We start from the raw sequence: 25,693 nt of genomic DNA, 5'->3' as shown, positions 1-25,693 counted from the left end.
TGAGGAGGAAGAACCCAGGCACACCATTCACACTGGATTTTTTCTTTGGTCAGTGCCTTTGTTCACAGAAGAGATGGAGAAGTCTTTACTTGTGATGATTTTGTTACTTTTTAAAGTATGAGAGAATTCTTCTCATGATCACTGGTGCACTGAGCACATACTCTGCATGTTTTCTCCTCCTGGCTCCCTCCTGAGCCCTCTGGCTCCTTCCTGCCCAATACACCAGTTCAGGAGTAGATTCCTGTACCATTCACAGGTAATCAGATTCTGGGATACTCTGTCTTGTCCTGGGCTGTGAACACGTAAAACTCTGCACTGCTCAGTCTTCCATACTTTGTTCAAAGAATTTGGGTGGAGGTCACATATTAATCTTCTGATGTAGAAAGACTGAAGAAAAAAATCAATATAAATATTCGGCTTTGACTTCCTCCCTCCAAGAATGTCTTCATTTGCATCAGAGTCCCATTTTCCCACTCACTGTACAATGCAATTTGAGAGAATTTCAAGACTCTTCAGCACATGCAGTTCTTTTTCTATTCCTCCCTCACAAACTCGCATGCACACACAGACACCACTTCAGCTTACCAGGTATCCAAATCCTGTTCCTGTTATGCCACAGTTGCAGGGAAAATCATGCAAAGGGAAAACAAAACCACCTTGAAATACCAGCATCAGAAATGCAGTCACTGAATCCAGCCTGCTTCTGTGTCTCCCAGGCTTATTCCTGTTCAGAGCTTTTAGGTCCAGCCCACTCTGAATTAGAGAGCCAGGGAAATGTCTAAACATTCCTCCTCAGTTAAAGAAAGCTTTTTTTTTTTTACCTCCCTCCAGGGAAGACCTTCATTTGGGAGTTCACAGAAATAGAACAGCAATATCAGATCTCTTAATTTTGAGGCTGTCTCTTCAGGAGAAGCACCCTTGCTGGACTGTGTGGTTCAGGACTCCATGCTCAATAGTCACTTCTGGTTTTAAGATGCAAACCACACTCTTGGCCAAACCAAAGCCTCTGTCTGTCTAGGCTCTGGAAGACCTGGGGATATCTTGTCTGTCTGGAAGTACCAGCCTCTGCCCTCTCCTTCTCCCCAGGCATATGGCAAGTGTTTATGGTGAGAGGATTCCTGTTAATGCTTTGTTGGGGAAAATCCAGCCTTCTCTCTTCTCAGGACTCTCTTGGCTGTGCTGAGCACGCAGTGCCATGATTACACATCAAACTCAGAGATTTCACTCAGCTGAAGCAGCAGAAGAGAAAAGGATGGCCGCTCTTCTTTCCCCTGAGCAAGGGAGAGAAGAGAGAGGAAGAACATTAATGTCAGCTGGAGAGGTATGGCAAGGTTAGCAAGAAAAACCTTGGGAAGAAACTGAGCATTAATAAAAATACAATCTACCCCTATAGAGAAAATCCCACAGGAAGAACTACCTTCCTTCTGTGAAATGTTTCTTTTCTATTACCAGTGAATTTGGCTTGGTGGACACTAAGAACCTTGTAATGGCTTGGCTGTCATTTTTACCACCATTAGAACTCAGCCCCACAGATCCACAGCTTTCTTAGCAAGGAAATTGTGGAATTAACTTGAGTTAGGTGCACTACATGGGCTTCTCAGTGAAGTCAAATAAAAGGCAGAGAGTCCAGAGGTTCCTTGCTAGTGCAGATGAAAGCTACAGTGCTTCACCTCCAGGATTTTATCTTCTGTTAGCATGTGGAGTGCACAAGTCTCTCTCCTCCTTAAAGCCAAGGGGAAGGAAGTTATTTTCTCTGGGAAATAGGGCTCTCCAGTACAATACTCACCATCCTCCAGCAGTGGCTCATCACCTCATAAATTGCCTTGGAGGCCAGCTTGGGTTTGTAGAGCCGAAATCCTGCATTGATTTCTTCCACCACTTCTGCATTGGTGCGATTCTCATAGGGGATTTTGCCTTCACTGAAAACCTCCCACATCAGCACTCCTAAAGCAATCAAACAGGAAAAAAATCACAAGGAGGCAAATAAAATCCTCAGCAGGGCCACTTTCTACCTGCTCTTCTCTGCAGCTCCACATTGATGCCAGTTACTTGAAAAAGCATTTTCACCTGTATTCTCAGTAGAAAAGCCAGGCCCTAACACAGCTGTACAGTTAGAGGATGCCAGCCAGGATTTCTGGTGCTCTCTGAAGCATCTCCCTGTTGAGTCTGTGAAGGGCCTGAGCACCCAGCTGCCACTGTGCTGCTCGTAGCCCACCCCAGGAGTGCACAGCTTCAGCCACAGCTTCAGCCAGCAAAGGGCACGGCAAGCACAGAATCCACAGGCACAGACTGGCAAAGGTTATAATCCTGCATTATTTACTGCTGGCCCCAGGGCTGAGTGGCACCCCATTGACTGTGAGCTGTGCACAGCACACTGCCCCATTCACTGTGTGGGCTGGAGAGGGGCCAGGCCCATGAGTGTGCCAGATCCACAGCCCAGGGGACAGCCTTTGTTATGGCTTTGGGCAAAAACACACAGCGGTGCCCTTATCTGTGAGGGTCCAGAAGGGAGACCAAAGAACGGACACAAATCGTCAAACAATGCGCTGTGGAGCAGGAAATGAGGTGAGAAGTGTGGGCAGTGAAATAACGTTTTCAGATCAGCATAAAGGAAATGGAGTCAGCAGAGCAAATTTGGAAGGGCAGGGGGTTTGAGTGATGCATCAGTGCCCTGGGACTGACATGCAGAGAGATGGAGTGCCTAAATGTCTCCTCTCCTCTCCTCTCCTCTCCTCTCCTCTCCTCTCCTCTCCTCTCCTCTCCTCTCCTCTCCTCTCCTCTCCTCTCCTCTCCTCTCCTCTCCTCTCCTCTCCTCTCCTCTCCTCTCCTCTCCTCTCCTCTCCTCTCCTCTCCTCTCCTCTCCTCTCCTCTCCTCTCCTCTCCTCTCCTCTCCTCTCCTCTCCTCTCCTCTCCTCTCCTCTCCTCTCCTCTCCTCTCCTCTCCTCTCCTCTCCTCTCCTCTCCTCTCCAGCTTTTCCTTGGACACTCCTGCTAAGTCAGCATGAAACAGAGTTCATTATTTGGTATTATATAGAGTTGCACATGTATAATACATTAAATTGGTAATATTTGAAGTGTTCTGAAGTATCTCGGTAGTTTGATTTTCTTTCCTTTCTTTCACTTGAATGATTTAGGTTTGATTTTCTAAGCCATTATTCAGGCAAAACACCCTTGGAGTCCAGAGGATGCAGTGTTGAGGAGAGTTTACTTGAGGACAGAGCCCCCTGTTTTTCTCAGCTGGGGCTGTAGAATTTTCTCCGTTTTGACAAGAGTTCCTTACCGAATGACCAAACGTCAGATTTGGTGCTATAGTTGCTGTAGGAGAAAACCTCTGGGGCAGACCACTTGACTGGAAACTTGGTTCCTGTGGAGCTGGTGTACTGGTCATCCAGGACAATCCTGGAAGAGGAAAAGAAGGGGGAATGCTGAGTTACCCCATCCCGTGCCAGCCCCAAGGGATCATGCATAGCCCCGGTGCCTTTACCTTGACATCCCAAAGTCAGACACTTTGACCACGTGGGATTCCCCCACCAGGCAGTTCCTGGCAGCCTGCAAGAAAATAAGGTGCAAAGGCATCAGGTCAGAGCTAAAACACTGTCACAGCCACTCAGGGGCTTTTATCCTGGAAGAGCAGATCATGCTTAAAAAAGGAGCATCAAAGTGACATTGTGCCATACAAAGAGGACAAAACCCTGAGCTTCTCATGCTTTCTGTACATTTTGCAGCATGATCCTGTTGCCAGAAAAGCCGTTCAACCATCACTCTGACAGGCCCCTGTTGCCCAGAAAGGCTGGAACAAGACCCTAAAATAGCCACAGCTACTCACAGTCATTGCACGCCTAATGGAACTGCAGCAGTGACTGATGGAGCTTGACTGAAAACCCCTTAATTAAAGCTATTTTATCGTCAATGCATGTTTATACATGACTTATGCTGGAACAGGTCTTTTTGTCATCTTCACTGGTTTTAGCCATGAAGAGTGGTCAGTACTGTGGCTCTTGGGGAGCAAAAGAGTCCACTCAGGAAAAAAAGACAAATGTTATGGCTTGTTTCTTCTCTCCCAAAACCAGTTAAGGGGAATAGATTGATCAGTGCTCCTGGACTTGTTTGGCTTTTTTTTTTTTTTTCCTCTAAAATATCTGTGCTGCTTTTGCAGTGAGGGCAGATAAAGGATCTCCTTTACACAGACAGGCAGGAGGAGTGTGGAAGCTGAAATTAAGGAAGAAAGCAGAGGGAAAAGCCCCTCTGGAGCAAAGAAAAAATCCACATGGGCCCAACATACCAGGTCTCTGTGGATGACAGAGTTTTGTTCCAGGTAAGCCATTCCTTCACACACATCCAGGCACATCCCCAGCAGGGTTTCCTTGGAGAAGCTGCCCCGCTGGCTCCTGAGGTAGTCGGACAAGCAGCCGTTCTCCATGAACTCGAACACCAGGCAGATGGGAGCATCCTCAAAGCACACACCATAAAGCTGGACTAGCTTGGGGTGAGACAGCTTCCTGTGGGGTAGGGAGGGAAGGTGGGAAAGAGGCTGAAATAGGTTCAGTGCCTGCTATCCTCACAGCAAGTTTGTTATATACAGCAATTTATGTCACAGTGCTGCTCCCAGCTCACTGCAAAGGCCAGCTTTGCAGATGTGCAGACCAAAGACTAAATATCATCCCATTTTATTGGTAGTGGCCACCAAAAGATTTTTCTGTGTGGAAAACCATCCAATCAAACAAAAATAAAATCAGTTTCGGTCTGTTTTGTGGAGAGGGAAATGCAAAAAAAAAAAAAAAAAAAAAAAAAGGCATAAAAAAAGTCAATAAAACCAAAGACAAATATATTCAGTTGTGCAAAGCAAAACATTTTACAGGTAAGGCTTTTCAATGAAATTGCCCTTAAGTTTTGAGATCTTTTCTGAGAAAAACCACTTTGCTCTCCAAAATGCACTATCAATTATCCTTGCCTTCCTGAAATGCAGAGATCTGGAAGACCATTCTGGATACTGATAGACTTGGAAGCACAGTAATTCACCTACACTTTGAATTGCCTTCCTTTGTCGCCACCAGAGCTCACCAGTCTATTTACTATTAAGATACATAGCAGATAATCCAAGTTTGAATTCCTTACTCAGATTCCTGACTTTCACTCAGTGTTATGAATCCCACAGGGTGTGATTGTCGTGGTGAATCTACCACTTACATCAAGACTTTGGCTTCCTCGATGAAATCCTCCTCAGACATCGCTCCTTCACGGATGGTCTTTATGGCTACTTTGGTCTTGCCCAGCAAGTAGCCAAGGTAGACCACCCCAAACTGACCACTGCCAATCTCCTGCACACGGGTGAGCTCAGAGGCATTAATGACCAATTTTCCTGTTGGTTGCAAGGGAGAAAGAGTTAAGACTGAGCAGTAGAATGCCAAACAAAAAGCTTTTGTGGGTTAAACACTGAGGCAGGACTCCAAGTGAAACTTTTTGGCTCTCCCTCAAATTGTCTGTCTGACCTCTGATAGCTCATTTGACTAGTCCATGCTGCAGGTCATGTTCAAGGGTAGGAACAACAACATCCCCTTTCTCCCTCCTTTGTCTTGCCTATCCAGTTCTTCAGGGAGGATTGTTTTTACCATGCTTATGTGCAGTACCCAGCACAACATGGGGCTTGAGTTGCTTTGAAGTCTCCAAGAATTACAATAAAGATGATACTGGCAAAATTCTATTGACAACAATATTCAAATGAAGGCATCTTTCAGGAGGGACTCAGCTTTCATCAAATTATTCTGTGCTCCCATTTCCATCCCCTTTGTTCAGCATTCATTTTGCTGTTTAATGTTGACTTCACTGGGACCCTGAGGTTCTCATCACCTCCCTCAAGGCACTGCACGATCAGTTCAGTCCTTATCAATGGCCATGACAAAGATGACAAGCTGCTGAACGGTGCAGTGCAAAGACCTGAAGAAAGCCATTTACTGTGGCTGTAACCACACAAATATTCCTCAATATCCGTGGGGATGTGCAGGATCACCCAGCCAACCAGCCAGGAGTGTGATTCCCATGCAGTCATGAGAGAACCTTACCATAGCTGAGCCCTGCGGTGATGGGGGCCTGTTTCCTCCAGGAGGAGACCGCGTATCGCAGCCGCGTCACGAGACCTGGGGACACGGGGACACGTTCTTGTTACTGCACAGCCATGGCAGCCTGGCTGCCACCACCCCAGGGGGCAGCTTGGATTCTGGAAGCAGATTTCTTGCACTGAGTTCTCAGCTCCACTTGAGGGCAGCTGAACCTCTGTGCAGGCTCCGATTTCCTGCCTGACAGAAGGAAGCCGGTTCTGAGCACTTTCAGCTTATTTCCCATTTTCACATCCAGAGCTTTGAGTCTCTGTAAACTCTGACGAATTTCCAAATGATACTTGGTATTTACAGGGTATTTTTGAAGCCCAGTGTTTCCCTTGGTACTCCTGGACTGTAGGGATGGGAGTCACCATGTCTGGTTATGGATACGGGCCATGTCCTTGACTTTGTGTCAAATCAAGGCCCAGAGATAGATCACCTCAAGAAGGCCCTGCAGCGTGATTCCAGCAGAAAACTTGGCCTGGCAGTGGTGATACACCCCCAGGGCTCTCTATAATATGTTGTTATGACACCTGTGTTGGCCATGGTCAGCCTTAGAAGGACAACCAGAGTGAGGATGTAATGCTGGAAGCTGGCCTGAAATGGCCATTTCAGAATAAGTGGGAGAAAAGTTGATGCCATTTAACACTTCATTGTAAGGACAGAGGGCTTGGGAGCCCTCCTGCATTCAAAACAGTCACCTGGCAAACCAGCAACACCTCTGTTCAGCTTCTCTCACCTGCTGCATTGTGCTGGTGGTAGTTGATGAGGTCGGGGATGGAGTCAAACACGTGCTTTTCTGCCAGGTAGTATCGCTTGGGAAAGTCAGTTGTCTCATTGATGTGATAATGCTTTATAACAGGATTGTTGTCCATGCTGAAAAAGAGGAGGTTTTCTTTGACAGAAAATAGCTTGCAGCAAAAGGACAGGGATTTGGGGTATAAACAGAAACAAGTGAGCAAAGGGGAGAACTTTCCCCCAGAAAGAATGGGGGAGGAGCAAGGAGTGAGCTGCAGTTGCTAATGAACTCTTGTATGTTCTCCCTCTCACTTGCAGGAGGTCTCATCTCGAGAGAAAGGCTGAGGTTTCCTGATAAGAGAAGGTTGTGTGCTAAGTTTCTCTGCCTCTTTGTGAAATGCAACTTTCTGCCCCATCACTGAAACCCCTTCACTTGTCTTGCACTACCCACCTCTGGTGAGTCCAGCACATGGCCCATGTTGATCCCACTGACACTTCAGTTCAGGGGACAATGCCATCAGAATGACAACCCCAGTGATGTCTAAAGGACTATTTATGGGCACATATTTAGATTCAGGGAGAAGCAGAGCCTTTAATACACTTTGGGACTGGCAGCTGACTCTTCTGCCTTTTTTGGAAGTGTTTTTCCTCCATCATTTTCATGAGCCTTCTGCTCTCTCGTTATAATGCCAAAACAACTATACAGAGATTACACACTCATAGAAGCCATTTCATTGATGTAATTGATGTGAAAAGCTGCTGAGCTCAGCTGTACCTTAATGCTTTGGTGAAAACAGAGACTGTGTACATGCCAGGCTGCCTTGAATCTCTCACCATGAAGGCCCCTTCTCTACCCTGGAATAGGAGCAAAGGAAAGAAAACTGGTTAGAGACATAATGGAAAAAAAAAAAAAAAAGAAGTAGGCTGGGAGCAAAGCTGTGCTTATTTCAGCCCTGTCATGAAGATGTGCTAAACATATAGGAAAAAAAAAAAAGAGCCATCACCCCACTGACAGAGCTTGGTGTGTTCCATGCACAGCTCTGGTGGCTGCCCAGGGCCTGCAGGTCCCTCTTGGGTGTTAGGTGCTTTTACCTCAGCTTCCTCTCAGAGCTCTCAGAGGAAATGAGACTTAGGCACTTGTGCTGAGTACATGTGGGTGTGCCTCTCTGTCCCTCCAAATCTCTCCTCTGGAAATTCTGAATCCATTGACTGCCCTCAGCGATATCTGACAGAACACATGTTCAATGAAATGTGTGTCTGAGTGGAAAGGCAAACCCCTCTGAGTGCTCCCCATGGAGTGAGCAGCCTCAGAACAAATCACAGTTTATCCAGCACCAGAGAATCCATATGGGAGTGTAGGAATGATAATTTACCAATGTACCACAGATTGGAAAACCTTGGACATGATCCTGCCCTTTCCTAGGTACACCAGTCATCCAGGATCTAACATAAATGGGTAAGAAAGCAATCCTCCTGCAGTCTGGCACTCACAGAACAATTTTTCTTTTTAACTTTTCACTGTAATTGTTTTCCACTCATCTGAATGTTAAAATGCCTCATGGGGCACAATCCCACTGGCCCAGATGGCATTCAGATGGCAAAGGAGATTTAACATCACAGTTTGGCTGGAATGTGCTGTACTGACCTATACATTGGAAATAAACCCCACATTTTTCTTCTGTTTGCAGATAAAGATGATTTTCATCTGGCATCCCAAGTGCCTGATTTTTTTCACTCCCTCCTCCTTTGCTTTACATGGTAGGTTTCCTCCATTTCATGTCTTCTACCCACCCACAACACTTGATGCAGAGCTAATCCACCAAGTGCACCCTGCCTGGACCTCCTTCCCTAGAGGTTTGATCAGCTCCAGCTGAACACAGAGGCTGAGCTGCTCCTGCATCCCCGGGTATGAGCTGCTGGCTGTGCAGCTCTGCCCAGGTGGGATCAGCCTGCTGAGCTGTGAACTTCCAGGGTCAACCCTTCAGTGTCCTCACAACATCTGCTGCATCTGCACCACACAATATCTGGCACAGGAAGGCTCTAAAAAAGGTCTCTCTGCTGCTGTAGAAGCATTTAATCATGCACAGTGAGGGCTTCAGGACTGGAGGTGGGCAGGTTTTGGTGGCAGCATCCTGCCCAAGTTACTCCGAGCTCTATTCTTGCCCTTCTGTTCTCAGCTGACACCAAGCCTGGCCAAAGATCACTCACAAACTTGGCCACATTTTTGGGGGGAGCTGTGAGGTTTGCAAGGCCTTGAACCAGAAGTCTCCCATGGGGGTAGTTACCACAGAAAAGTTGTACTGGTAGGACTGAAAGAAAAAATAAGACTACTAAACCATGTGTGGACTTTTCCTCTAGTACTTTGTACAAGAATTTTTAAAACAGCACAAAAATGCTGCTATTTCCATAAAATACTACTCTTCCAGGAAGGAACACTTTATTTGTGTTTATTAACAGGGCCACCTGTTAATGTAAGAGCTGATTTAAAAATTAAGGTTGTGTTTGTGTGGAAAATTTGAACAAGAAGCTTATTCTTTGTATTTTCAGTACAGTCTTCACTGGAAAATTCTGGCTCAACTGAAAAATTAGAGATGTGTGCTTACATGCACACACACAATTAAAAAAACAAAACCCACAGCCATACTTTTGGCTTTCACCCAAAATACTTCAGCACAAGATTGGTTAGATTTTCAGAGAACTACTGGCATCCGCAGGCCTCCTGCAGAGATAGAAAAGATGAGCTAAAATCACGGTTTTCAGCTGGCACAGTGCTCTGAAGCAGTTTTTTTCCTCCAGTTACTGGGTGTGTCTGGATGGCACAGCTCCATCCATGCTCAGCTAACGTGGAGATAAGGGGGGTGTGCTGGTGGTCCTTTATCTCACACTAAGGACACAGAGCAGGAACCCAGGGTTCATCTCTCTTACACACAGCAGCCCTTGCAGGCTTCATTTGTCACTAATTAATTATTATTTCCCATCCACCCCATACATAAGACTGGTTTACCTCATCCCTGAGCAGAGTTTCTGCTTTGCTTCTGCTGATGTTCTTATTGTACCACCTGAAAACATCAAAAGACTCTGAGTCAGCATTTCTAGGCCAGGAAAGTTTCTCCTGAAAAGCTTCTGAATGGAGGAGCATCCCCCAGGGTGGAATGTGAGCTGGGGTGGGGGCATCTGAGACTTGCAGCTTCAAATCCAGAGCACTCAGAGATGGAAGAAAAACACAGGCACAACTTACTCATAAACTTGCAGATTCTCAGGTGATTTTTCCACCAGGTAGCTGCTTGGCACGTAGCCTTCATGCCTGTTGAGAGGCAAGACAAGTGTGAGTGTGCTGACAGACAGGATTTTCTCTGCATCTGTAGGAGTCAGCCTTGAAAGCTTTGCCTGCTCATTGCATGATGAAAGTGCTGGTGGGGATGTATTGAGCGGGGTTACTGGAGAAGAAAACAACTGATTGTGCCTCTAAACTTGAGAGTTTCACAATTTCCCCCCCTGTGTATCACTGCAAATATCAGTCTGAATTGTTTATTGCTGTAAAATTAACTTTCAGATCCTTTTCTTCAGCTGCCTGAAGCAACAGCAAATGGAAGATGGTTACCATCAATAACCTTCCACCACTTTTTCCCTGTAAATAAGAGGATGCTTTGCAAAAGCTGAACAAGAGGGAATAAACATGTATGTTAATAGAAGAGCAAACTGGAGTTAGAAAGGATTTGCACATTGGCAGTTGAAGAGGGACTTACCCATTCTTATCTTGAATCAGCCACCAATGTTCCTCAGAGCTGTCAATCACAAAATATTCCTCATTATATTGTAACGTCAGCTCCTGTGGGTTCTGGCCTTCATAGTCATATATGGCTATGACCACTGCTTCCCTTGGGTCCAGCAACAATTTCTGCACAAATTAGGCAAAAGGCTCATCACATTCACATTCATATTAATATTCATATTCATAAAAAGCAGTGACATGCTCTCTAAAGTGATATTTTCCTGGCAGCACTGGTGTCCCCTGGGTTTAAAAGCCTAAGAGCACCCCAGACCATTTAGTGGAGTGTGGTGGCAGCAAGAGAATTTTTGGCACTTTCAAACAATGAATTTAATATAAAAATTTCAGTTGCACAGAAAATGCCCAGGGAATGTTATCACAGGTGAAATTCTAGGTCGCTGCACTGTGGTGAACATTAATAAGGACATATTCCCCACTGGTAGTTAATCACTCAGGGCAGGACACTAAGGACAGCATCACTGCACTCACCCAGTTATCTTCAGGAGTGGGAGGAAGAGGCTTCTTTGAGGCTGAAAAGAAATCAAGAAAGGTAATTTGAAGTAGGTGAAGACAAAACCAAGGGAGAAACCACCAATGCAATGAATTGATACAGCTGATACAAACCCACTGAACAGTGAGCTTTGGACTTTGAGAGCAAGACCTGCCAACTACACAGTGAATCTCAGCAGGGCTTGGAAATGGGGTACAGATTAGTTAAGGCATCAAGGTGAAAAATACAAGGTAAATGTTTCTTTGGTGAAGAATGATTGACCACTTGTGTTCATTTTCAGGAGAAAAAGTAAAGATTATGCTTGGCCATTGAAACCACAGAGGAAATATGGTTTGGTTTGGTTAAAATAGGACACTCACAGTTGAATGAGTTTATTTCAAGAAAGTTGTTATGGCTTACTGACTGACGACAGCTGATGAAGTTCTTAGTTCTCCATCTCATTTCAAAACCAGCTCCAAGCATCACACAGAGGAAAATGTGAATTCAAAAAAATAGAATTCTACATACAGTAAAAGATAAGCCAGAACATCCCAAGGAGCCAGGAACATTTATGGAAATATGGAAATCTAACATAATATTTTTTGATGTTCTGTACAAAAGAGATTCAATCCTCTACTATTGCTAGGAATAAATATTTCCCATGTCGGGATGGTCTTAACAAGTCCCTTACCATTTTTGGTGGGGTCATATACCACACAGCCAGCTGCCATCTTCTCTGTCTGAGCACAGCATCTCCACTTGCCATCCAACCAAAAGTCTGGATGACACTTTGAAGCCAAACTGTTGTTGTATCTGATTTCTGAAAAACATTAGGGGAAGAAAAAGAAGGCGGGAAATGAATTTATTTGCATCCACATTCGTTCTAGAAGTCATCTAAAACTAAATGGAAATAATCTGCTCTTTAAGAAGCTTCTGCAGGCTTGTTTTCAAGAGACTGTTCAAATTGTCAAAAGGAGGGGATAGTCTCCAAATCTTCAATGAGAAGAGGTGATAAAGTAGAAGCTTGGAATAGGGGAATAACTGATTGCAAGAGTCAGTGCATGAACTTCACAATATCTCCATCAGGCACAATGTTTTCAGAGGGAACAATACAGCAGCAATGCTGTAAAACAGAAAAAAGCTGTGACAGAGCCTAGTGCAGTTTTTATGTAACTAATTGACACCTTCCTCACATCAAGCACTCTGCTTGTCTCTGCACCCAGTGTTGGTTACTGCAGCACCATGTGAGTGAACCACAGCACAATTCAGGAGGTGAACAGGAAATGAAAGCTACCCACAAAAATGTTCCTTAATAATCATGATTCTCTAACAAGGTTGTCATCTCACCAAAAAAATCTATTAATAAGAGCTGAAAAATTTTCTGTGTAGAAAAGGTTATTTAAAAAATTAGCCATAGGAAAATCCTCGTCTCTTCCTGAAGAAGAAACCTCAAATTACAGTCATTTATTAAGAGTTTATTCTAGAAAGACACAAATCACAGAATCCCAGAATGGGTCAGGCTGTAAGGGACCACGCTGGGTCATCTGGTCCAGCCCCCCTGCTCAAGCAGGGTCATCCATGGGTCAGCAGGTGGCACAGATGGTTCTGGAATATCCCCAGGCAGGGAGACCTCACACCCTCTCTGAGCAACTGCACAGGGAAGTTCTTCCTCATGTTCAGGTGGAACTTCCTGGGCATCATTTCTGCCCATTGCCTCTTGTCCCATTGCTTGGCATCACCAAACAGACCTGGTCCATTCTCTGACACTTCCATGGGAACACTGACAGACATTAAGGTCCCCAAATAAACCATCTCATATACAAAATTCCCATGTCTGCTGAAAACACACCCACCAGATTTACAAGCATTTTGATTTTATAACCCACTATGTGGGTTATAAACACTTTGACTGCTGAGATTGGAGACATTGACTCCTCCTGCTAATTCTCTCAGCATTATTTGTGACAAAGCTGGTCAGACATAAGCATCTTCCACAGCTGGGTGGGCAGAGGGGTTTTTACCTTCCTTCAGCGTGAGGACCCATCTCTGCCGGCTCTCGCGGTTGGGGGCAAACACGTAGAGGATGTAGCTGTCATGGACAATCTGGAAAGGGGGTAGAGAAAGGAGCCAGCCATGAGAAGCCATCCCAGATGCACTGGTCTCAAGGGAGTCACCAAAGGAAAGAGGCAGCAGCCCTCTTACTAAAAAGCTACATGCCAAATGATGATGTGGGGAAGTGGAGTAGCAAGGACTGTTCAGAAGCAGCTCTTAACCTCTGCCGTAGGTTGGAAATGGGTGTGTGTATTCTCTGCCTATCTGATGGACCAGTAATCTTCTGTTAATTGGGCAGTTTTCTTTATCTGTTCCACAACCCACCCTCCCTCAGGGGACATCTCTTCTGTTCATGGGCCAGTGAGTGTCACTGCATGGCTGATAAAATTCCATCATCCCACTGGGAGAAGCTCTGCCCAGAGGGAGGAGCCAAGCATTCCTACCTGGATATAATCTGAGGCCTGGAACACCACAGCAGCCTTTTCCACTGGATTCCCAGAGGTGCAGCCCTTTCCATTGGATTCTAAGGAAGACCAAGCCCATCTACACCACCACTGGATCTTCAGAGGAAGACTACACCCTTCTACAGGATCACTGCTCACCTGTCACTCCAGGAGGACTGCAGCCACCATTTAATGGCACTGCTACCAACACCCTGACCCACAGGATGTCAGGCTGTATTCTGAATCTGGCAGTGTTGTTTGGTATTACTGCATTGTGGTTTGTTTTATTTTTTTTTTTTTCTTCCCTAATAAAGAACTGTTATTCCTGCTCCCATATCTTTGCCTGAGAGCCTCTTATTTCCAAAATCATAACAATTTGGAGGGAGGGTTTTACATTTTCCATGTCAGGGGAGGCTCCTGCCTTCCTTAGCAGACACACCTGTCTTTTCAAACCAAGACAACCTCACTGACTTTTGATTATTTAAATTGGAGTAGAACTTCTGATCAAGAACACAGTGTTGGGTTCATTATCGACTGCACTGCGAAGGAAATGCTATTGAAATACAAAATGAAGTGATGTCTCTCTCAGTATGGTGAACAGACAGACTCACCTGGAAAGGGTATTTGTACTGACAGGGAATGATGATGTCACTTCTCACAATTTCCACACATTTAATCCTGGAAAGTTCCACAGAACCCTTCAAAGTCCTTTTTTTCTAAAAGACAGAGGAAAGCACTTGGTTGATGATAATGATTGTGGATTAAGTGAATAATTAGACCAGACTGTTGTGTCTGTGGGAGATTTAGTTTTAATAGAGCAGAAGCAAATTAACTGATTATGTGAGACATTAAAAAATGTAAAGAATAATCCTTATATTTGGCATGCCTATATGCATGCCCATACACATACATATATGCACATACATATATTTCAACTCAGCACACGGATTTTAGAGAACCAGTCAAAACCTCTATTTGAAATTCAGCTTTTACTTTTTTTATTCCAGCAAAATGAAATCCCTTTTTAACAAAAAAAACCCCCTATTTTCATTCAATTTTCAGTTTACTAACACCCCTGTTTCATACCGAAAAGATATAAACTAATAAATACTTTATTTAAAAGTTTGGGTACTGAGAATTTCAAAACTATTCATTTCATCCAAAATGGACATTTTTACTGTATCTGTCTTCCAAAAAACTACAACATTTCACTATTTTTGCTTCATCTGGCTTTTCAGCTAAGAAAGAAACAACAGGGAATTTTGAAATAAATATTATTCTTAAAAACTTGCCAACAAAGCTGTTTCTCTGGCATCCTCTGCTGCACTTCCATTCACCAGGTGTTTGGGTATATCAGGTACCCAAATAACAGTATGGGCAGTGGGGAAAGAGTAAAAAGAGCAGACATTCACATATCCCAGCTGCCTTGGTGTACCCTATTCCCTGTGGAATCCTTACCCCATGGCTCCATGGCCAGTGGCACTCAGCTTTTGCAAGAGAGGGGTGAGGGCAGCTGGTGGAAGTGGAGCTGTGGCTCAGCCTCTGGTGCTTCTGCAGGATCCACTACACGAGGTTGCTCTTCAGAGCGAGCTGGTTTCCTGTTTTGATTCATTTTCAGTAGGGATTAAGCACTAAGCTGTCCCCCCACTCAGCTTTGGGACAGCGTGACGGAAATCAGTGAGGTTTAAGAACACCAAAACACTGCAAAGCTTCTGTTTTCCAAACACTGCCAGCAGGACAGAGCCTGAACTTCAGCTGCTGCCTTGTACCTGCCACAGGTTATCACTCAGAGACTCAGCAAGACTTTGGCAACCTTCTGACCCTCCCTTGGGCCCCAACTCTTTGTGTCTTACACCCTCCAGCTCCCTCTTGTCCCTTTTTCTGTCTGTCACCACCGCCCTGCAGCTCTGTCCCATGGCAGCAGCCATCCCCACCGCTGTGCCAACCCCACTGTTGCTCCTCTGTCACTTTTAGAGTTAAATTCAGCCTAAACCATGGCAGCAGCTCATGCCTCTGGAGACATGGGGGAGGTTTGCCACAGAGCACTGTCAAACAGCCTCAAAACAGAGAGCCCCTGAGGGTCCCCAAGCCTCATTCTTGCACGACTGGCTGGGTGTTTTGCCTCTGTAGAACTGGACTTGAGGCAAAAGAGGAAAGTTGTTACAGTGTGGTCTTACACTGCTCTTGCTGGCCTTGGCTGGTGCATTTGTGGTTTGTATTTGTATTTGCGGCAGTTTAACCAGTGTCTCTGGATTTACTGCCAGGACTGTCTCCTGTAGACATCGGCCTGTGTAGCTCTCTGGGGTGTAGGATTCTCCTAAATCAGTAAACCCAAGGCTTTAAAGCACCCCTAAATGTAAATGCCAATTAACTCTCAAGAGTGCTGGCAAGCCTTTGAAGGCCTTACTGCACCCCATTTTCACCATCTATTTCCTTTCATTCTTATCTAGTCACTTATTTTAGACTTGACTTCCTCTGTCTCTTCTTCAAAACCTCCTCTATCATTTGTTTTACCCCTGGGACTTCTACCCTTTTGATGAGGCACAAAGCCATTTATATCCTATAAAAACCTTCAATTTTGCTAGCGCTGAACCCTCCTTCATCTCATTCCTTTGAAGTCCTGGGGTTTACCCACATGCATTCCTGCCCTGAGGCTTTAGCAAGCAATGCTGTGCCAGGCACAGGCTCTGCTCTTTCCCTGCACACTGGTTTTTGTTGATGCTTTTCTGGACTCTGCTGAAAGACAGGGTCCAGCCTTCTCAAGGAGCTTTGTGCTGTTGCCCTGCAGCTCTCATGACCCACTGTGTTCCTTTTAATCACACAATTCAGTGATGGAAGCTTCTCATAATCTCATGTTGCAGCACAACATTGGTGTGTGTCTCACAGCCAGAGCATTGCCCAGCAGATCCTCAGCTGATGGGACCCTGCTGATAGAAAGCAATTACAGTCCTCTAGCAGGACAAACAACTGGAATTACCCCTCTCAAACCAGGCATTACCCAGAATCTGGGCTGGAACTAAACATATCCCTGCTTTTGTGATGTGTGACCACACTTTAATCCAACAAAAGCAACAGGGCCATTTGGAAAGAAGGGGAGAGAAAAAGCCTCTTAAAAATGGCCTCTGAAAAACCTCAGAGACTTGTTCCTAAAAGGGCAGACAAAACATGCTGACAGATCTCCATTTGCTATTTCCAGTCTGCCCAGAGTATAATTGGGTAGATGTTTTAGCTGGTCAGTAAAAGCATCAGTGGTCTTGCTGTGAGCCATGTGTGGAAAGAACCAGGGCAGGCTGCTGTGCCATGAGGAGAAGCACACGTGCTGCAGATCAGCCCATCCTGATTTCTTTTGTTTGGTCCATGATTTGCAATATATCAGTTCTAGGAACAGCTCTGAAAGGAGCCAGGTGCATCACAAGCCCAGTGCATTGATATCTTCATCTTTGGTACTCCTCCTCCTCTTGCCACACAGATCCAGCAGCTTTTTCATTGATTAATCCTTTGGTTTGTTACTGCTGCATAAATCAGATGACTCTGGTGGTCTCTGATTGCTTTAGATGCTGGGATAATTGACCATGGGACAATGGACACAGCAACACAAGGAGGCATCTCTTTGTGCCTGCCTGAGGAATGAGCTGCCTGGCATCTCTCATGTGCTAAAACCAGCCACCAGCACTGCTGCTCACCCAAAAAAATGAATCGCTTCTCTCCAGCTCAGGGGTAGGGGCAGGGTGAGAGCTCATGGTGAGAGGGCAGTGGCTGCTGTAGGTGACACAGGTGTGCTTGTGATCACACTTCCTGACCATGGCCCTGCACCCTCACGCTTCACAAAGGTCTGAGATGGTGTAAGATACGGGGCTGAAAGGCTCTGTGGCGAGTGCTTGGGCTGAAGGTCCCTCCGTGGGTGCTGTGTTTATCAAAGGGCCCTGGCAAAAGGTGTAGCCACCAGGGCTGGGAGCAGAGGGAAGGGAGAGGAGAGGCAGGGGAGGGCAGAGCCACATCTCAAGGAGCAGAGGAGGAGACCAAAGGCAGCATTTCTTGGCAGGAAGGCAGCACCCTGTGCTTCATAAAGCTGGCTTGGTTCTAAAGTTGCATAACAACTTGTGTCTTCTTTCTTTTGTTCTGGTGAGGGGAAAACCAAGCCATCAAAGATCCATGTGGCCCCAGTCTCCTCAGCAGCAGTCCCTGCTGAGGGCTGTCCACGCTGCAGCTTGGCTTTCCTTGCCCAGTGGTGTTTGTGTTTTCCTTCTGCCTCCCCATCTCCTCTGCATCCCCTCCTGTGCAAGGCTGGCAGTGCCTCCTTGGCAGGAGGGTAGGGGAAAGCTGATTTATAGCTGGGGTGGAGCAAGGTAGGAAATTCCAGTCCTCAGCAAGCTCGACCACAAAAATATTTCCATCAATGAAAGCATTTAATGACCTTCTCTGTACCATCAGGGTTTGGTTTTTGTGGTTTTTTGTAAGAATCTGAGCCAAACTTCATTCCCTGTTTTCACTCAATGTCTTGACTAAAAAGAGCAATACTTAATTGGCGATTAAGTAGATGAAGGATCTTTGCTCTGACCCTGAGCCACCTGTTCCCTGTCTCTCTGCTCTAGCTGGGCTCGGTGTTCAGCTTGAACAGAGGCAGCAGCTGATTTTGAGGGTTGTGCAAGGTGGAACTCCCCATGGCAGAGAGCTCAGCTGCCTCGGTCAGCTTCAGCCTTTTAAATGAGTGACGTGCTCCTGCCTTTCAAGGAGCTTTCTTCAGGCCTTGCTGAGCTTCTGAAAGAATTTGGAAAGGAATTTCTTGATGTAGAAATAGCAACCAGAAGCTTATGAGATACCACTGGAACAAGATGGAATTATTTTTAATGGTGGCCCTCCTGCTAAAGTATTTTTCCACCAACCCAAAGACCTGAGCTTGAACTTGAATCTCCTTGAACACTGTGTTGATACAGTTACTTTCTATCTCTTATCATATTCCTTATCTGTGGAATGTGCCGTTTTTCTCATTAATAGTTAGGATATTAAGAACTGTTGAAAACTGGATTCATAGCAACTTTGCCTAGACACTATCTTCATTCTGTATTTTGTGAGTGTTCTCACATTAGGAACACTGATAGTTTCAGGGCTTATAGGAAATACAACAATGTAACTAATTTTTAATTTGAATCTGAAAACTAAACTGAAGAAATTGATTTTTAAAAGAAACTTGTAAGGGATTTTGCATTTACTGTCATGTTAACTGTTCTAAAGGAAAATTGGAGAGGCATGATAATTGATGACACTGGGATTTTCTGTAGAACCCTGGCTGTTGTGTTAAATTTTAATATCTCCAGTGTATTTTGCTATATTTGATATTTAAATCCCTTAATGTGTCTGCTTGTCTTACCTGTCTGTCATGACTATTTCGTCCTTCAGCTTGAACTAAAAGAATAAATATTTTTTTTTACTGCTGTTTTCACATCTAAAAACCATGAAGGTGTTTTAAGGGTGGGCACACCCTGGATGCAGAATGCACAGAATTGTGTTAAATAACAAAACCATCTTCAAATGGTGCTTGAGATGCCTCCATTCAACTATTTACTATCCTTACACAATCCTATCGACCCGATCCAGCCCTGTATTTCCACCAAATTCAATTCCAAAATTCACTTTGGCTCAAGTCTTGTCCGAGATGGTTATCAGGGTGCCCATCTCTACAACAGCACAAGTGGTTGGACAAGAAAATCAATGTCATCATCAAGAAACAGAAGGGAAAGAAAAAAAAAGGAAGATTTTTGGCTTTCAAATGAGCTTTCTAATATGATGGAAATAAGCCTTTTATGTTACATAAAAGCACATGGAACAACTCCTGAATACTATATTAGTTTCTTCAAAGCTGTTCTTGACTCCAGCAAAGACTGGGAGCAGTGGATTGCAGTGAATGAAGGATTCATTGGAAGAAAAGAAGCTAAATTAAATCAACTATATGACATCACATTTTCATGAAAAAAAAAAAAAATCTAAGCTTTAAGGCCAAAATTAAAATTCACCCAGAAAGGATGAAAGAGTATAGAGCAACAGGCAGGAATTGCAATAAAATAAGTTACAATGCTGATTACAATATAAAGCAAAAAATGGCCACAATAGAGAAGTCTAATAAAAGGTCACTATTAGGAAACCTCGTATTTATTGTTACGTATTCAAATTAGGAGGTATTCCTTCCTTTTTAAAGATATAAAAGATAACATGGGTTGAAGATTTTGCTATATTCTCAATGTTCTCTGACAGAAGGAAGATTTGAGCTTTGTAATTTAAACAAAATGGAAGTATCTGACATTTTCTGCAAAAACATTGCTCAGAAGTAATTTAAAAATTTTTCTTCAAAAACTAAAGACTAATAAATACACAGAGAAGGACTTAGTAGGCACAGAACTGGGCAGGAACAGAAAGGGCAAGTAGAAAATGATTATAATCATATTCTGGAAGGTAAAATTAGTTATTCCAGAAAAAAAAAAAAAAAAAAAAAAGGAGCTATTTTTATTACCAGACTTTACCACATGTTTGTGTAGTTAGAAAGGCCACAGATATCAGACACAGAGAACCTGCATTTTGCTCAAGGCAATCCTGTCTAGACAATATCACCACCCTGAATCAGGATGCTGCTGCAGGAGTCGTGAGTGAGAAAAGCAACAGACATGAACTTTGCAAATATGTAGAAAAATACTGGGTGGGATGGACTGGAATAGGTTGGTGAAAGAGGTGGAATCTCTGTCCTTGGCTTTGAAGCAGTGGCCAGTCAATGTTACAGCCAACCTGTCCTGGTGTTGGTGACAGTTGTGCTTGGAGTGTTGATCTTATCCTGGCAAAAAGTCTGACTAAATGAATTTAAGAAGTGCTCTTCAACCAGCATTACCATGATTCTGTCATTTCACAATAGAAACGAGGCTCACTGTGACAAAAATATCAACTTCATCCTCCAACAACTCCAATAATATAATTTGGATTATTCAAAATGCCTGTTAAGTTTTCAGAGATGTACTAGACATTAAGGCACAGATTTGTACTTTGTCTCCATCTTATTTAGGGTTGTATTGATTTTATTGCATAAAAATTGTTTGAAATGGGTGATGCAGTGCCAAGCCTGACTTCTTTGTGGGTGATATGTGTATTATTAAAAAATTAGTTGGAGATATGCATCAGAAAACAAGTGGTATTGCAAATTCTGGCAAGCAAACAGTACTAGTTAATAAATACAAGGAGGTTATGAAGAATGACATATCTACTCAGATGTATTTATTTGGAAGGTTGTCTTTAAAACCATAATTAAATTCCCTTTAGGTGAGGACTGCAGCTTCATAACTGCTAAGGCGTTCAGAGTACACAAAGCAATAAGAAATGGTTTGAATGGCCACTCTAACTAACAAGAAGACCAGAAGGGAGCTCTTCAGAAGAAAAGTTTTAACATTAGAGTCTTGGGGAAAAAAAACAAGCTGGATTCTGTGTAGAACAATCAAGGTGAAAGGGACTGGACTGAGGAGCAAAGCACTGCTTTTTGTCCCATGGGTAGCTGGACTGCTGCAAGCAACCCCAGGTGTAGATTATGCTACAGAGCAGCTGGAGCATTTCTGGGATGCTGATAAAAGTCTTTTCAGACAAGTTTATTCGTTTGTTCTCATGTAACAAGAGACTGAAAGCAGATTTCAAGGCCCACTGAAGTGCCATCTTTGACATCTTTATATGTGAGTATCAAAGATCTGAATGAAAGAGCCCAGGACAAGGCTGACTCACTCTGTGTGACCTCCTGAGCATCTGACCAGTGTAGGAAGAATTGTGCTGATGTAAATGAAAACATGGCTTTTTCTGGGTAAGCCTTTCATTGCTGCCTTTATCAGCTAGACTAAAAATAGCCCCCAAGTGCATAAAGATATAAAATTTCAAAGTATTTATGTGCCTGAATGATTTACCAAGGATCATAACATGTTGGGTGAAGGGGATATAGATAATTCACCACTTCGAGTGCTTTTGCTGTGTCTAAGTAAGGACACTTGAAACTCTGTCCCAGACACCTCCACAAAGGGATTCATTTCTCTGCTGCTTCTGCAGAGCAGCAAGTGTACCAGGACCCTGAGAGAATCAGTGTCTGAATTATCCATCATTGTAGTGAGGACCAAACTCATTGAAACAGTTAAAATTATTACTCCCATGTGCTTGTTTAATCACATGTACAGTAGCTACAAAATCAGACCCTGAAACAAATAATTTTTGCCTTTGGAATTGATTTGCATGTTATAATAAAGGCACTTCTGATGTCTTTTAGCAGAGATGGGGGCTGAATACATGTGCCTGTTATCAGGGCTTTGCTTTTTGTTAAGACAGCCCTGCATTGTGCACTGCATAATGAATTCCAGAAAACACAGCTTCTTATTGTTGGCAGTTATTGGGGGCTCATTCTCCTAATGAGACATGTAAATATCTTTCATTAACATTAAGGGCCACTGTGTGCTTGGCCCTGAAGAGAACAGTGCTCTCTGTCAGCTGTGGCAGAAAGATGAAAATTACAATAAAAATGCCATTACAGTTACTGCAAAAAAAAAACAAACCCTGCCTTTATGATGTCAGTTGTCTTGACAGCTTTGGGTATCATTTGCAGAAATATCCCTGTAGCCTTTTGTCCTGCTTATTTCCTGGTTTTGAACTGATTACAAAAAATTCTTTAATGTCATTTTATACCTTTGATTTAAAATTCAGAGAAAGGGACTGTGTGTTAAACCCTGTTAAATACAGGCAGACTGTATAAACCAGGGCTTAATGCATAAGTGTGTACTTTAAGTCATCCAGTTGAAATCAGTGGGACTTCTCAAACTTTTAAGCAGTTCAGTAGTTGTTTTACCTGACTTTGTGCACAGGCTGTTGTTACTGACTGACCAGGGACTGGAGAGATAGGAACTATACAGTACAAAACTCTGAGTACAGGAATCCACTGGACAGGTTGGTAAGGGGTTCTTAAAGAAACTCATTGAAAACCCTTGGCAAACATCCCCAGAGATGTCCCTTGAAAAATCCATGCTTTAACAGCTCAGATATGTGCTGGGCCCATCCATGTCAGTCCATGTAACACCTGAGGGTGCTCCCCATCACTGCAGCCAGCTGTCAGCAATGTCCCACCTGCAAACTGGCCCCTGGCAATGGTGACAGCCTGCTCTGACCTCTGCCAGCCCCAGAAATTACCTGAGACAGTCCCTGTGGAGCAGAGCAAAGCAGTGCCAGGGACTGCACCAGACAATGAGCACCAGATCACTGATTTCAACACCTGCACATGGTGCCTGGTCCTGGTGCACTCCTGGGATTGGCACAGCCCAGGGATCATTGGAATCCTCCCTCCACTGGCTGTGAACTCAAATGCTGTGAGTTCCCTCCATTCTGAGCACAAAACAAGATGGTTCTTGCATGGGCTTTCCTCTCCAGAGCAGCAACAGCCTGACCATGCAGAGGTCTCACCAGCATGCTCTAATTTTGATCACTGAAGAGGCTGATGATCAGTTCTGGGAGTGTTTCACAGGACAAATTCTTCTCTCTCTACTTTGTGACAAATTCTTTTCATGTAACAACCTGATTTTGATAGCTTGTCTGGGAAGAAAAATCAGCATTTCATGGAACATCAGCCCTGTGATTACAAATATACCCACCATGCCTCAAATGTGCACAAAGTTCTAAAGTTGCACATGCATTTACCTTCACATGTCTACACATATATAATATGTGCATTTTAAAATATATAATATATAAGATAAAGTGGATAATACCCCAAACCCTCATCTGACCTAAATGACCTTTTGGAAGACTCAGAGGGAAAATTTCCACAAACACAGAGTGTGTGAAGTCTATGCCCCACTGAAAGTCACCAAGTCAGACTTTCCAAATTATTTCAGTCCCTCAAGATGCTGACAAGACACATACTTCAAAAGTATCTAGTCAGAGTTACGTTCAATTCATGTCAAGCCCACTAAGACTCAGAAAGCACCAAAGAAAACTAGTAGTGGAGATTTCTCTAAACACCTACAGCAAAATCATTTAGATGCTTTTCAAAATTTAGCCCTGATTAATTAAGTGGAATAGTTATAATGGAATTTAAAATCTTACAAAAATGACATTTGAAAAATAGTTTGGAGAACAAAGACAGTCTCAAGCCAGTGACAGTCGCAGTATGCAGCAATGAATTGTGTCCTGTTTAAAATGGAGGTGAGAAAAACACAGACTATAAAGTAAAAGCAAGAAAAAACATTTCATTGGGCATATTTGAGAGAAATGACATGCAGATGAAAATGACTGTTAATCTTTAAACCTTTAAACCTTTAAAGCTGGTTTATAACCCTAAATAGGTTGTGATAAAATATGAGGGCACATTGTACTTTTCTTTTATTGTTGGTTTCTGTTTCTACTTAATTTTCTGCAACTGAGCAAGATCAGATGTTCTGAAGTTGCCAGTGCTGGATCCAAGGCAGCACAGTTCTTCTCTGCCTACAGAACAGTGCCTAAGCATAATGGATTAACAGCATGTTCAGGGACTGTTGGAAAACAAGCAAAATTATTTACAACCGTAACGAGGCTCCGCAAACATCCAGCTAAATAGAAGGAAATAATTCTCACTTCACTAGAGCACTAAACACAATGGGGTGCACAGATTGACTTCTAATTTTCTTCATATTTAGAAAATCAACAAAATGCGAAGTTGAGGGAACACAGCCTAGCCTGAGCCTGGATCTCATCATCACAGCCCATCTGAAGCTAGCTCCAAAATCCACACGTTACATGTGGCAGCTGAATTTATTTTAAAATGCTAGATGGATCTCCTACCAGGCATCAGCCTGATGCCTTGAAGAAAAGAATGAGAGTGCAGATCTGTGGACTATTTTTTCACAGATACCATCAGGGTACACTTGTGACCTTCATAATATGCCATTCCAGGTCACCCCTGTCCCCATGTGAGGTGCCAGGCACAGGCTCACACAGCTCTTACACACAGCCCACACCAAATTCCTACAATAAAACTAGATCCTTCCTATAAATTCATAGTCTTCTTCCTCCATTCACACCAAATGCCTGTTGACCAGAAGCTCTAAATGACCCATTTGACCAATTTTCAGTGCATGGTGCTGTAGCAAAGACTAGAAAAGTTAACAAAATGCAACAAATATCATCCTTCCTCCATTAGCATCCTTCCCTCCATTAAACAAATTTCATCATTCCTTCCATTGCTCCGAGAGAGAAAATGACTGACGTACCCCGTGGCGATGTTCGTAGTAAGCCAGCGTGGATTTGGTCAGGACAAAGAAGCGCACTTTAAAGTTGGAGGGTGAAGTCCTTCTCTTCTGCTGGGATTTCTTGATCAGCAGTTCCTCCAGGAGCACACAGTTATTCATGGCTGAGCCAAGAATGTCTGTCTCCCAGGACATGGGCACTCTGCTGTGCACCTCGTCAAAGAAAGAAACACGAGAAAGAAGACAGTTAATTTAAAAAAAAAAAAAAGTGTTCAAGAGGCAGCGTAGGTGTTTTTGAGCTTTATCTTCCCATCGACAGCAAAGCTTCCTTTCTGTCAGACCATAACCACATCCTCTCTGAAGCCATAAGGTGAGCAGCACACATTGAAATATACGCTAAGGTAAATGTTGTGGAAAAAAATAACACTTGAGGGACACGCAGTAGATGTGAATCAATGATTAAGGATAAATTAAAGAGGTGTGGCATGATTAAGCATCTGTCTCCTACTGGCTCATCTGGTTATAAATTATAAATGCACGCACCCAACATGGATGTTCAGGATGAACTGTACTCCTGGATGTGGATCAGGCATCCATATTTTTTTTGTGAAGGAATGATGCCTTTCCATTTAGAGTATTTAGCACGGAGATTTCATACAATGCATTTTGAGGGAGTCCCCCATGAAATTATTCAGTTGACAAGGTGGTGTTTGGTCAAAGGTTGGACTCAATGGTCTTGGAGGTCTTTTCCAGCCTTAATGATTCTGTGATGATATGAAAATTCCTACTGTGTAAGCAAAGACAAATGATATCCAGGATATACTTGTATAAAGAATGATAAATATTTACAGTCAGTAGATATTTAAACTGGTTACAATATGGTTACAA

At 43.7% G+C, this 25,693-nt stretch overlaps 1 protein-coding gene across 2 annotated transcripts; it reads right to left on the bottom strand.

Moving 5' to 3' along the window:
- Positions 1–1,199: 1,199 nt before the first annotated feature.
- On the bottom strand, positions 1,200–25,000 carry ITK (IL2 inducible T cell kinase). Of its 2 annotated transcripts, none has more exons than XM_053991118.1 (17): positions 24,830–25,000; positions 14,198–14,302; positions 13,113–13,194; positions 11,783–11,911; positions 11,091–11,131; positions 10,579–10,730; positions 10,071–10,136; positions 9,837–9,891; positions 7,608–7,687; positions 6,834–6,970; positions 6,059–6,133; positions 5,187–5,358; positions 4,282–4,498; positions 3,484–3,548; positions 3,280–3,398; positions 1,787–1,944; positions 1,200–1,271 (listed from the first exon to the last, which is right to left on the bottom strand). In XM_053991118.1, the coding sequence occupies exons 1-17, from the start codon at positions 24,998–25,000 to the stop codon at positions 1,200–1,202; spliced, it is 1,896 nt and encodes a 631-aa protein (XP_053847093.1). The 2 variants fall into 2 exon arrangements, with proteins under 2 accessions (XP_053847093.1, XP_053847095.1); XM_053991120.1 differs by having other exon boundaries at positions 11,082–11,131; positions 24,830–24,967.
- Between the last annotated feature and the right edge of the window lie 693 nt (positions 25,001–25,693).

This window comes from Vidua macroura, chromosome 15 (assembly GCF_024509145.1).
Source record: "Vidua macroura isolate BioBank_ID:100142 chromosome 15, ASM2450914v1, whole genome shotgun sequence".
Classification (NCBI taxonomy): Eukaryota; Metazoa; Chordata; class Aves; order Passeriformes; family Viduidae; genus Vidua; species Vidua macroura.
The sequence above is the reverse complement of the archived record's forward strand: the minus strand, read 5'-3'. Positions and strand labels throughout refer to the sequence as shown.

Bases quoted from the DNA above. Each gene is read 5' to 3' on its own strand.
- ITK (XM_053991118.1), bottom strand. From the start codon at position 25,000: ATGTCCTGGGAGACAGACATTCTTGGCTCAGCCATGAATAACTGTGTG. The intron at 10,731-11,090 runs GTGAGTGCAGTG...TAATTTGTGCAG, and splicing joins CCACTCCTGAAGATAACTGG to AAATTGTTGCTGGACCCAAG. The intron at 3,549-4,281 runs GTATGTTGGGCC...ATTTTCTTGCAG, and splicing joins CTGTCATCCACAGAGACCTG to GCTGCCAGGAACTGCCTGGT.